Source organism: Helianthus annuus, chromosome 17 (genome assembly GCF_002127325.2).
Source record: "Helianthus annuus cultivar XRQ/B chromosome 17, HanXRQr2.0-SUNRISE, whole genome shotgun sequence".
Classification (NCBI taxonomy): domain Eukaryota; kingdom Viridiplantae; phylum Streptophyta; class Magnoliopsida; order Asterales; family Asteraceae; genus Helianthus; species Helianthus annuus.
The window spans coordinates 33,332,125-33,345,950 of NC_035449.2; the positions used below are offsets into that span (position 1 = coordinate 33,332,125).

At 35.5% G+C, this 13,826-nt stretch overlaps 1 protein-coding gene across 1 annotated transcript; it reads right to left on the minus strand.

The window, feature by feature from the left end:
- Positions 1-1,591: 1,591 nt before the first annotated feature.
- Positions 1,592-8,133, minus strand: LOC110923955. Its single transcript, XM_022168008.1, has 12 exons — positions 8,077-8,133; positions 6,893-6,961; positions 6,678-6,800; positions 6,533-6,587; positions 6,315-6,434; positions 6,154-6,244; positions 5,936-6,019; positions 5,674-5,815; positions 5,365-5,597; positions 5,173-5,293; positions 1,853-1,906; positions 1,592-1,756 (listed from the first exon to the last, which is right to left on the minus strand). Exons 1-12 carry the CDS (start codon positions 8,131-8,133, stop codon positions 1,592-1,594), a joined length of 1,314 nt encoding a protein of 437 aa, XP_022023700.1.
- Positions 8,134-13,826: the final 5,693 nt, after the last annotated feature.

Here is a 13,826-nt window from a genome sequence, read left to right on the forward strand (position 1 = left end):
CGATTCATAAGCGCTACCATTTAAAACAGTAGAACGACATGAAGAAATAGGTGTGGGTGAATAAGGGGGGCTGTTTTGGAAAATTTGTATGCCTGAAACAGATTTTCCTTTATTGATAAGATTGGTTTTATCTGTTGCTTTAGTTGCATTATCAACTACAATTGCTGGTTCCTGCAATAATCGTTTATAATTGTGTCTATGAGCAGGTTGACTGCTTTGTAATGCAACAGCTGAAACACACGAAGAAAGAGGTTGGGATAAATAGGGTGGACTGTTTTCAGAATTTGGAAGAGGTGTAGCAGATTTTCCTTTATCACGATAATAACTACTATGTATAACTTCATCGGATTTTTTAACTCCCAACGGTTCTTCAAGCAACAAACGTTTGTAGTTGTGTTTAGGTACACGTTCAACAGGAACTGCAAAAAGAGAGTGAATGACATATCTTCTAAATAAAACAATAAACTTGGTTATAGAAGATGAACTATAAACTAACCGTTTGTAACATCTGTTAGAGGTGTTCTTGTTAACCAACGTGAGTTTACTGCATTAGAATGAGCATGAACTTCTGATTGCCTACGTGAGTTTACTGCATTAGAATGAGCATGAACTTCTGATTGTTGAAACAAATTTGAAGATTTACGTTTAGGAGGAGGTTTGGATGTGCTTTGATGAAATTGATTTCTGGTGTGATTATTCATTTTTAATGCATATAATGAGGATGAAACTAATGATGTACTTAAAACAAAAACATATATGTAATTACTTGGCATAATTATCATTAATTAGAAAACATAATAATAAGTAGTTACAAAAAATAAAACAATGATTAGGTACCTTTTCTTATTAAACTGGAAAAAGGTTAGATAAAGGTGAGACTTAAACTATAATAATTGTGTCTACATTAATTAGATTAACAATTACCAATGCTGTCTTTTGGTATTAACTTGAAAAAAGCTTAGCTAAAGGTGAGTGTTAAAGTTTAATAATTATGTCTACATTAATTACATTAAAAATTACCAGTGACACTTAATTAACATAATTTATTTTGAACGGCTCTTTGTTTAACATAATGATTGTTTGCTATTAATTTTTGTCGGTTTTTAAATAATTATCATCACTTCTGCATGCCTGCATTGAATGTTTACTTAAAACACTTGTAGATAAAGATTAACAGAAAACGAAAAGGCATTTAAAACATCAAGATTTATTTTGTAAACATAATTAAAGATTTAGGTTAAGTAGATAAAATGAAGAGGCGTTTAAAATATCGACATTGATGTTGAAAACATCAAGATTTAGGTCAAAGAGAAAAAAAAACTGTCATTTTAAATGTGAAGATTTATTTTGTTAACATCATAATTTAGGCTACTTTAAATGATTTAAAAAACTTCAAAAACATGAATAAATACATTAAAATATATAAACAACACAAGCAAAAAGTAACTTAATAGATCAACATTACACGAAAAATAGGACCAGAATAATTGTTCGGAACTTGCATATAAAATATGCAGAGAAAGTAGCAAAATTAAATTGTTCAACGATTAATACCAAAAAAACAAACACATAATCATAATAAAAATAACGTTCACTTCTCGACTTTGACATTCAGAAGCCTTCGTTTTGTTGAAGAAGAGTTTCCGTTTTCATCTTTTGAAACATCACTTGAACGTTTAGCAGCTTGAGGACTTGTGGCATCATCATTGGCAGCATCAATTGGGACTTCCGAGTCTTTGGTAAAAGAAAAGGCCTCCTATGCACAAACAAAAAATATCCTAACGCATAATAATGAAAAAAAATTATTATGAAAAGGATGTTTGAATTTAAAAAAGAATTTACAACTTAATACCTTGAAACACGTAAAGGATCCAGATGCGGGTTCAGAATTGACATCTTCCACATCCTGTATTTTAACAACATGAGATAAAGTTAGATTTATTTAATCTAAAAAAGATAATTAGAAATTTGAATGATAATATTGATTACATTAGAATATAAGTTAACCTACTCGGCGGCATCATCTTGCAACATGATTTTTATTATTTCATTGTCATCACACAGCTTCAATACAGTATAAACATGATAGTTGGACGTCAGATTGTGTAACATTTGTGCTTGAAATCATTGTGAACAGTTCAGTTATCAATAAAACAATGTTATTTGATCCCAATGTTTGTTTGTTTGTTTATGTTTTACATTTTTTCATGTTTTGACTTTTGTTCAATTTTAAACTCTACATCGCTTTCTGGAGAATTATACGCAAACTGGTGCGTAAACGTACTCAGTTTGATGCGACAAATACTCCGGAACATCAACATATACTTAACATACCTTAAATAACCTTTACATAACTTAGAAATAAGTTTTGAAGGCTTTGGTATGGCAAAAACAAGTTAATTCGCTTACAGGGACTAAACTTGACAAACTGCGAAAGTATGCCAATTTGAACTGTAACAGACATCCCGGAACATGACCATAAGTTAAACACACCTTAAATATCCTTTATATAGCTTAGAAATAGGCTTCGAGGGGTTCGGTGTGCTAAAATAAACTTTTGGATCATTCAGGGACTAAAAGTGTCAAAAAGTGCATAAGTTTGCACTTTCGCGCATAACTTACGTTCTGAATACATCCGGACATCCAAAAATTTATGTAAGCATCATAATATTATGCCTTAGTGTTTGGCATGAGAAAAATCCATTCGTCGCGTCATTTGGATCGTTTTTCGCGCTTATGCGCATTCCGTCGTAATTAAGCGAACATCGCGATCGTACGGCCAAACGAACCGACATCCGGCATATTTTTGAGCATGTTTCATGTCCTCAATGTTTAAGCATCATTTTAGGGCCTTAAAGATGGCTTAACAGGCCTTAAACATGTCGGAAATGGCCTTTTTTAAACCACAACAGGGACCTAAACTGTCATTTTTGAAAGTTGCATGCAGATCAGACCACCCAGGCGGCCCGCGTAAGTCCAGGGTCACCCTTTACGCGGCCCGCGACCACCCCCCAGTATGCAGAAACTCGTTTTTCCAGCTTTTAGCAGCCCTTCAGCACCCCAAAGGGCAATGTCTCTTGCAAATCTCAGGGGTTGGGGTCACATTGTGATACCATAGCATTTTGACACTTGTACGAATGAGATTCGAGCACGTAAATCGATAAACGATCCTAACGGTCTTGCATATCCTATAAATACCGAGCCCCCTTTCTTGCAAAAACCCACAAATCTGATCAAAGAGCTCTAAGTTGATGCCATTGCTTCATACATGAGCTCCTGGATCAAGATTAGCTTTCGGGGACCCTTCGTAAGTGTTCTTTCATTCTTTTAACGCTTTTCAAGTCCGACCGTCAAGCTTTGTTTGAATTTCTGCATTGACCAGTTTATGGTCAACACGAAGTTCGTTTGAACTTCATAACGTGAGCGTGATCACGATGGTTATAGTCCATAGTGACTACACCTACTGATTACCACGTTATCTAGGCTCAGTGACGAGTCGTAGTTTCGGCCAAAATGCGTATTCTTGCGTATTTTGTTACCAAACTACTCATAGGTATCGAAACCGTTTGTTTTGATACCAAACCTGTTTTCTAAACTTAGTTAAGCATGTTCTAACATGCTTAGCTCGTCACTTTTAGTATAGTGCTTATATAGGGTCGTAGGGTAAGCGATCTAAACAATCGTTTATACTTTCGAACCCGACCCATTTGGTCGATCATTAGGATCCGACCAAACACATTAGGTGACCATAGTTGTATAGGGAATAACCTTCCGAGGTTATACCTTGTGGTCACGACGTTAGGCGTTCCAAACGCGTTTTACGCGAACGACGCGTTAAGGTAGCATAAGCTACCTAAACGGGTCGTAATGGGTCGTAAGCACTTAGGTTAAGTTTCATTTTAGTATGTGGGCTTTGTTAAACCATATTACACGAGTCTCCATACTCGTTTGGTTTACGAACCCGCATCCTATCCAATCCTCCGATTTAGGTCCGGTATATAAACATAGTTACCTATATTAGGTCCGTTTGATATCCGTGATCTCTAGCATTATTTGGTTGTTATACAAGGCTTCATTGTATGCGTTAACTTACCACATAAATGTTTGTATCAATGTAACATGCAATTACTTTGCAAAACATAACTTTTTGATTTATTCAGAATACTTTGTTTTGTACATTTCTACATTTGTATTATGTGATAATACTTTACTTACAATACATAATATTTGTTACACATTACTTGACTACATTTGGACTTCTTAACATTTGACTTGGTTTATACGAGGACTTTTTGACAATTGGTTTAAACATGGATTTTATACATTGGTGGTTTGTTTAAGTGATTTAAGTAACGAGACGTGTGTAATATGATACAAGCATGGTGGATACGCCGTTGGTACTTCCTATACATAAGTGTTTGTATGGTGTTACATATCGTAGCGTTATTTGAATCATTTCAATTTAGACAAATAACATTTTATACAAATAATATATCTTCCACAAGACATTGCTTTATAAACAATTTCTTTTACCCAACTCATTTTACTTGGTTATTTATTTAACCATGTATTACTCTTTTACGTACACATATCATCTGATCTTATCACTTTTCAAATGATTTACAAAACAAAACAAAACAATTTACAAGGTTCATGATTGAATTTTATTAAACATTTCTAAATCTTAAGTCATGAATCCTATATTCGCAAAACCTATGTATCTCACAGGCATTTTTATGCTGATGTACCTATTTTCACATGTGTTTTCAGGAGCTTTTGCGTAGGATGATGATCATGACACTAGGGCGGACCTGTGCCTTAGAGACTTAAAAATGAAGATAGAATAGTTTAACTATGTTATGCACTCTTTATTTCCTGTGTTTGAGACAATGTAACACTCTTGTTGATAAATAAAATATAACTTTGTATGACATGGTTGTGAAACAATTAATTCTGTTACAACACTCCCCGACGTTTTCCGCCATGTTTGGTTGTCCCACGTGGTCGGGGTGTGACAGATTGAAAGTTGAAATTTCAATTTTGAAAATGTATCTCTTCCCAACCAACTGTTTAACTTACCTTGGGCAGACATTTTCCTCTCCATCCTAAGAGTAATAATTGAGTATTATTATTTTTTATTATATATTAAAAAAATAAATTTTACAAACACACCCTAAGCTGTTGATCATGTATATCACGAGCAGACCTCCCTATAACTTTGGAAACATCCTTGTCAAACATAACAAAAGATATAGTGCCAGTTGCATCTTGAACCCTCACACGTATCTTGTATCTAGAATTACAAAAAGTATAATAAAACTAATAAATTAAAACATATGATTTTAAACATATGTTGAAATGAACATAATATCAGAATAAGGGTGCCTAAGGATAGTTGTTAGAGAACGGATTTTACACTTAGGACAGTAAAGTACACCAACATCAGATGCAGCGTCATCTGCATCTATATCATCAAGGCCACCAGCATGATCAGAAGCAGGAATCACCTTCTTGCTACACTTGGAACACCCAACATAAAACCATCCAAAATCTTCCTCAACGGACCTTATAGTACCAAGAACAACAAAGACATATTCCTGCAAATAAAGTATTGTTTAACTTGAATTATGGAACATAAATACTACAAAAAAAAAAAAAACAATGATGACTTACAACGCCGACATCCCAAATCTCTTCGACAAACTTTCTCTCGTACTTCTTCAGGAATTCTTCACCAGAAGAGTAAACAGTTTGACTGGACAACGAAGCTGGTGTAATCTGTGAAGATCCTTCAACTTGGCCACCTTCAATAAGCCTAAGAAAACAGTAAACAATCATTGAAAATAATAAGTGGAATGATACTAATTATAAATAAAACAGTAATTATAAATCTTTAAAAGTTGTCTAATGTAAATGGAGATAAAGATTGACTGACCTATTCCTGAAACTTGTAATTTCCTCAATATCATCATTGATAAACAAACGACTACCAAAAAATGCATTTTGAATATTTGGCTGCCTACAAAAGTAAAGGGAAAACATCTTTAAACTTTCGGAGTAATATTTAAGAAATTAATATATACTATGATAGATGATAAATGATGGTTATAGAGTACCTCTCCAATTCTTAACTTTAGCAAATTGAATTAGAACAATGACAACGGCATCACATGAATAACCTTGAATAAAAGTGGAAAATTGTTGTGCAAAATTATCCCACAAAGTGCAACCAATGGTGTCTCCACTAACAACAGAACAAAAGGATGTAAGAAAACATAAAGGCAAATAAAACAGATACAAACATAAGAATAAACCTAAAAGGTATGCAACTTCATACGTAAAGTTAACAATCTCAAAACTTATCCTCTTGCTTTCCTTTCCAGAACGATTAAAAACTTCCATATCGGTAGTAGATACAACATAACCGATCACATCTAAAAAGGCAAAACACAAAGATAGCTAACATTAACGCATCAACAATAAAATAAAGGAGCAAGTATATTTAGTTACGTGAAATAAAAAAAAAACTAACCCGCTGTTGATTCAACTTCAACCTCACGATTTATAATCTCATGTAGGTCAACAAACTGAAAACCATATAAAGGTCCGTCGAAATTCTCACAACGTTTGACATTGGTATGACAGTAGAATATGAGCTTATAGGAATGCTTGATTACAGGAAACTTGTCATTCATCTCACCAACACCAAACTTGCTGAGAAGCACCACACTACCCTCCTCAAGCTGGTTTTCAAACACACACATCAACACCTTCTTTACGGTGGCCTGAATCTTATCACCCTAATTAAAACAGAAAATAAAAAAACATAAACATAAAATCTTCTATAAATAAATACAAATAAAAACATAAGAATTTGTATTATCCAGAATACCTTTTCGTCCATCAAAATCATGTCAATCTGATACGCTTGCTTCCACAAACGTAATACTCGCACCTTCAACTTCCATGTATCTTACTCGGTAGATATTTGATGAATATAACAGCAGGAATCGTTAGACATTGTTGGATGGTTGCAATGACAAATACAGGAGATCGGAAATATACGAAAGAGGTAAAACGGCAAAGAGGAATATGAAATCTGATTATGATGTTGAGTATTTAAAGACTATCTTGCATATTATGTGACAACCCTCACTAAACCAGGTATCCGTACGGTTTAATTAATAATTAATTGCTGTTTAATTACTGTGCTTAACTGAAATTACTGACGAACTGCTACTTGATTTCTAGTACTTGTATATTCCTGCATCATACTTTGATTGCCGTCACTACATTATTTACAAGTTGAACCTTAGTGACAAACATGATGCACTAAAGCACAGTAGCATTAGAACGGATAACCTATTAAACATGCTGATAAAGCCAGCATCAGGCAGACACTGCCTCTAAGGGCCTATATGAGCCAGAAATATTTTACTACACCCATAGTGAGTGTAGGGATACAAGGGTTGTAGAACTGCGTCTCTAGGAATAAGATATAATGATTGGATGTGCTTAAAACGTACTCTAAGCACGAAACACAGCACTTTTATTAACATACTAGCTTCTGGCTAACTAATAAAGTGCCAAAACATGGGGAAGTATTCCTGACACTTTTGGAAATAAATTGTGTCACTAAAAATATTATTAACGACGCTTAAAAGCTTACTTAAGCACTTTAACGGATTACCATCCAACCAAACAAACGGACTAAACCCGGAACATGAAAATATGGCCAATAATATTATTGATCTTTTTCTGAGTCAGTTAGGGTCCCTGATTACCCTAACACCCGCGTTAAAACACAACATGTAACTAACTAAGTTAACCCCTAATCTAACTTAGTTAATCTAACTAAACTCTAACTAAACACTTGAAATCGAACTAGATACCCCCCCCCCCCCCATGTAACCGGCCCCAACTAAGGGGGAACACACATGGTACAAGCTTGAATATTTTATTTAATTTTGCTCCATATCTAGTAGACATATGGACTTGTGGACTAAACACTCCCTAATTGCCTATAAGTAACTTGAGGTTACACATGAGATTACACACACTTCACAATCACCAAACTCTTTCTCTCCTCTCCCATTCACTCTCGGCCGAACCCCCTCCCTCTCCTACATCCATTTTTCGATCTTGTTCAATCCATTCCAACATCACACAAGTGTTCAAGGTCACGTATTAGGAGTCTTGGAGCAAACGGAAGCGGAAGGACCTCGTTATCTTGCTTTTATCCACCACATTTTCGCCTAGATTCTTCCCTAGCCCCGAGCTAGAGGTATAATGCTTAAAACTCATTCTCGAACATATCTAAGGTGGTTAATAAGATTTGTAACGGTTAAAATGCGGAAACTTATCTTTTGAATCTTTAAAGTTTACTAAAACATGAATCTTGTTGGTTAAAAGATCATAAGTTGTGTAAAAGTTGTAGTATTTGAAAGTGGTGATTATTTAGGCCCGATCTACGTTGTGGTGGCTCGGATCATCGTTTAACCCGACTTTGTTAAGATCATAAATCTTGACATAAGCTTATTTCTATCGGTACAAGGGTTAAAAGGTGAAACTCTACCACACGAGAAACATGAACTTGTGTAAAGGTATTTTTACTTGAAAAATAGTATTTAAAACTAGCGGATCTACGTATCTGCAAGTGGTATTTTCGTAGAACCAAGTGTCGAGAAAATCATGATTTATAAAAGTCGGATGACACACTAACAAATATGATTTTTACAAACCACAAGTGTATAAACACTTGTGAAATGAAAAGTTTCGACAAAATAACAATCTTTGAGAAAGATGACGGGAAGTTGTAAAGGATGATTTATTCTAAAAATGAGGTTTTTACGGGATTAAGTTATTTTACACATAGATCCACAAAATATAACGGGATCTACACTATAGTTTTCGGAAAAACCACAAGTTCATGTGATTATGCGATTTTACATACTTGTCGACTAGTTTGATGTGTCGGAAATTGATTGATTGATTAAGGAAGTGTTGAAATGATTTTGTAAAAGAAAATGATACGCTAGAAAGCGTGGCCACCTCCAGTTACAGAGGAAACTCTGGCGAAATTTTTCTAAAACCTAACACTTAGAATTATTTACAAGTGTTAGAATTATTTTTGATATGTTTTCAAAATATATTTCACCACGACTTTATTTACAAATATTCGGAGGTGGGATTTTCACAAAACTAAACGTGATAAGTATATATTTTGTAAATATATTTTTCACCACACTGTTTATGATTATTTTGTGAAAATACATAAATATTATTTTTAGAGTAAAAATAATATTTCGAACGATAACAGCCCCAAAATAATACAAACGCTTACACGACAAACATATAAGTTACAACGGTAATTACTATTACCACACGATTACTAAAACGTAACTTACGCATTACGGAAATATTCATGAACGCGTATCTTGTCGACGCATTATTTTGGAAATATTATGTGAAGTGAAAATATAATATTTTTGAGAAAAATATTTATATTTTGGAAGTAGAAGTAAAAATATATTAAGTGGGACTTAGTGATATAATACAAATACACATGTATTAAATCCCCCATCCTTGGGAAGGAGATTAACTACCAAGTACATGCAAAATATAAACACGGAATAGTTGTCTAACTATTTCCCAAAAACCTAAACTATAAAGCTAAGGCTCGGCCATCCGTCTAATAGAGTTGGCACATGTAGGTCGTTGCACAGCTGCCTGACATTCGGAGTACTTGGTATAGCGACGCACTGACTGTGAGTTCATGTCCCCCTTTTCTCTTAACTGTTTTCAGTTTTCTAAACTGCGGGGGTGAAATACATGTTACATTGGTTATGAATACTTTATACATGGTATGGTTAGCGTAAGGAGGTTTGTTACTTAGATCATGTGAGTGGGTAGGCGGAAACTTGAGGCCATTAATCCTCATGGTAGGACCGAGGGACAGGAGCGGTAGATCTATCTGGGTGTAGCGAGCCCAGCCCCAGGTCCAGCATAACGGACCTCGGGGTGACTTAGTGCCCGACGCATAAATCCGCTAGGTTTGAGTCTTCCTACTTGCACTTCACACATATCAATGGCCTTGCAAACCATTGGTGATCTCTTTTTCCTTATTTGCTACATACCAGGGTTATTGATAAATACAAAGGTTTATTTACTCACTTACACATGAACTCGCTCAACATTATTGTTGATTTTTCAACTTACATGTATTTCAGGGAATTAAAGATCTGGCACGGTATGGCATGTTCTTCCTGCTGCATTAGTCACCGAGGTCATCCAGGGTTTGGGGAATGTGACTCTTTCCTGGACAAGTCACAGTCCTTGAATCATGTCTATGTTATGTTTGGGTTTGTAATGTTTGAACAAGTTTATGGTTGATAGGGTGTTAACCCGTTAAGACAATGTTATGGTATTTTCATTTTAATGGATGATCTTGCATATTTTTAATTCATATAGCTTGGTTATGATTAAGCTATGGTATTAAGAAGTCACACCAAATTAACCACGCTTCCGCAAAGCCAGGGTGTGACATATTGAATGGAGTATCGATGTCTGCATAACAAATTCGAATTTGAATTGGGAAACATGGCGTGCAAGGAGGAGAAGGGTTTAATTGGGGGAGAAGGGTTGGCCCAATCAAATGCAAGAATTGGTATTAATTAAAAGTAATTACAATCTTAATTTTAAATAGAAAATAGTTTTATTGGTTAACTTATGTATGCATGTGTACATGTATGTGGTCATGTATGTGTTTTAGAAAAAAGATGACATCATTTTTTGAAGAATTGACATCACCCTTTTAAAATAACTGTCTATGATTGGGGGAGGACTGTTTTATGACATCAGCCTTAATCCCCATTTATTAGATAAGTATGATTACAGAAGATATTGTGGTATATTGCTGGGTCAATGAATGTCTTGCTTCACAAAACTACATAAGTAATTGTATATGTATTTAATTTTGTGGAAACTACAAGTATTTGTGGTTAGAGTAGACTTAATTATCTATCTATGGGTAAAGATAAATAGAAAATCCACTCGTGTTGAGAAAACCTTATAAACTATATGTTATATACATAATTATCCTTATATTAAAAATGAAACGCAATGAACAGTAAATCAAATTTATTAAATCAAACAATAAATCAGGGCAATAAGGTATCAAATTTATCGAATCGGCTATATTTTCGGTACCGAATCGGTATCGACTTTTGACATTTTCAGTATCGGTTCGGCACCGGTATTCAACGGTTTTTACCCTCAACTACTAGTACCGTACCGTTACCGACCGATACCGAACCGTACCGTTACCGACCAATACCGAACCGTACCATACCGGTACTGAACCGTACCGTACCAGGTATATTCGGTACCAGTACCCACTTTTGGGGATTTTCGGTAACGGTATTTTCGATACCGGTTGGTACCGAGCTCATCAAATCCTGTAGCAACGTAGCAACGCAAGTAATTGCACCGGTTTAGATTATTTGTCATACACAATCCAATGAATAGTAACATCATCAAGGGGATGAACAAATGGTATCGGGCACCGGTACTGGTATCAATTTTACCAAACCGGGTATATTTTCGATACTGAGTCGGTACCGACTTTTGACATTTTCGGTATCGGTTCGGCACCGGTATTCACCGGTTTTTACCCTCAAATACCGGTACCGTACCAGAACCGACCGGTACCGAACCGTACCGTATCAGGTATAATCGGTACCGGTACTCACTTTTGGGGATTTTCGGTAACGGTATTTTCGGTACCGGTTGGTACCGAGCTCATCAAATCCTGTAGCAACGCATGTAATTGCACCGTGTAGATTACTTTTCATACACACTGTAAGTAAATTGTATTTTGTTTGATTAAGGTTTTATATACACAACAACTTATTTTGTTTTCTTTTTTATCTTTTCCTATAATGAATGAATTGTAGCATGTAAAATTAACTTGGATGTTTAGACTATTGATGAGCAAATCGTATCAAATCCTGTAATTAAACCGGTATCGTATCGGTACCAAATTTACTATACCAAGAATTTTCAGTACCAATTTCGTACCCACCTTTTGGCGTTTTCAGAATCGTTACTTTCGGTTCGACACTGGTCTAGCACCATACCTGTATTTACTGATTTTTACCTTCAAATACCATACCGTATCGTACCGAGCATTTTCGGTGCAGGTACCTAATTTCTATGATTTTCCGGATCGGTACTCTCGGACTGTTACCGGCACCGAGCTCATCCATATTTTAACGTGTTAGCACCGTAATAACTAAACTAAAACAACTGAATTTCCAACGTGTAGGACGTGTGGGGTCCTATTATTATATATTAGTGTTGGTGCATTTATGTCTATCGCCTCCGTCAATCCAGTTCGCAGCAGAAACAGAAAAAGTTTAGTGCTTATATTGTAATAATTAGATAGAAATAGAAAGGTGGCATTTTGGTAATTAATGAGAAGTCTCATTAATTCCAAGGCCTATAAACAGAAGTCATAGGGTTAGACTTAGGGACTTTTAGACTTTTTGCCATTTGGAGCTTTAGAGATCTAGAGCTAGAGAGAGAAAGTCTAGAGAGAGAAAGTGCTCCAAGGTGATTCAGGTGCTTTGTACGTTTTCAAATCTGTCAATAGAATCACCGATTATATTACGGTCGTGTGTTCGGTCACGTTCGTGTACGGATTCCGCACGTCACACGTTCGGTTCGCAATCGTTACGGAGTCAAAACCGGTCCTAACAAGTGGTATCAGAGTAGGAGCTCGATTGCACGGATCAATTACACGAATTCGCACGGAAATTCATCAGAATCAAATCCAAATTTCATTCAGATTTGTCAAATTTCTTCACTTTTACATCTCTTCACGTTTTTATCTGAAAATCGCCAAATTAAATGACTTTTTACGGTTAAAATCGGCTGATTTTTTGATATGTTGTGCGAAATTAGCTGATCTATAACCCTACAAATTTTCAGGTCAAAATTCCAAGCCGTTTGGGAGAAATCTGTGTTTTTTCTAGCCGACTTCGCTGAAAATGTTCGTCATGTTTGTTGATTGAGTGTCACTTGATCGAACAGTATTAGTACTACATATCCCATTCGATCGATCAGCATTAGGGCTATCCGATCGATCAGCATCAGTGCAACATCAGCCTTTGTCCCACTCGATCGAGCATCATTAGTGTCACTTGATCGAACAGCAGCTCGATCGATCAGCAAGTGTGTGATGTGACTTGATCGAACATCAGTTCGTTCGAAGTTCTGTCCGATTCAAAGTTCATTACACACAAAGTCAATAGTTCAAGTGAATACTTCTGATTAATTGTCAGTCTTTGAACGGCCCATTTATCAACAGCCCAATATTATAATCATACAAACCAAGCGGTCCAATAATATTGTATTGATTGTCGGCCATTTTAATTGAAGATATCAGTAGATCACGTGATTCATTAATTGAATACATCATTAATATTCTATTTGATTAAGAGGTCCAATAGTAAAACTTGTGTGTTCAGCGACCAAATTAGAAAATTTGTGGACTGACAGTACATGTGAATGATTAAGAACTTGAAAGTTAAATATATCCATTCACATTAATTGCTTGTTACAAGTTGTCACGAGAATAAAAGATTGTCGGTCATTTATTGATTGCATGTGATAATTCAACAAACACTACTCAATCGGACAACACTTTTGTCGTGTAGTGTGACATTGATCGAACAGAGGGTCGTTCGAGTTGTTCTCTTATTCAGTTTGTAGTGCATTCAAAAGAGCAGTGGGTCGTTCGAGGTGCTACCCTATTCAAAGACACC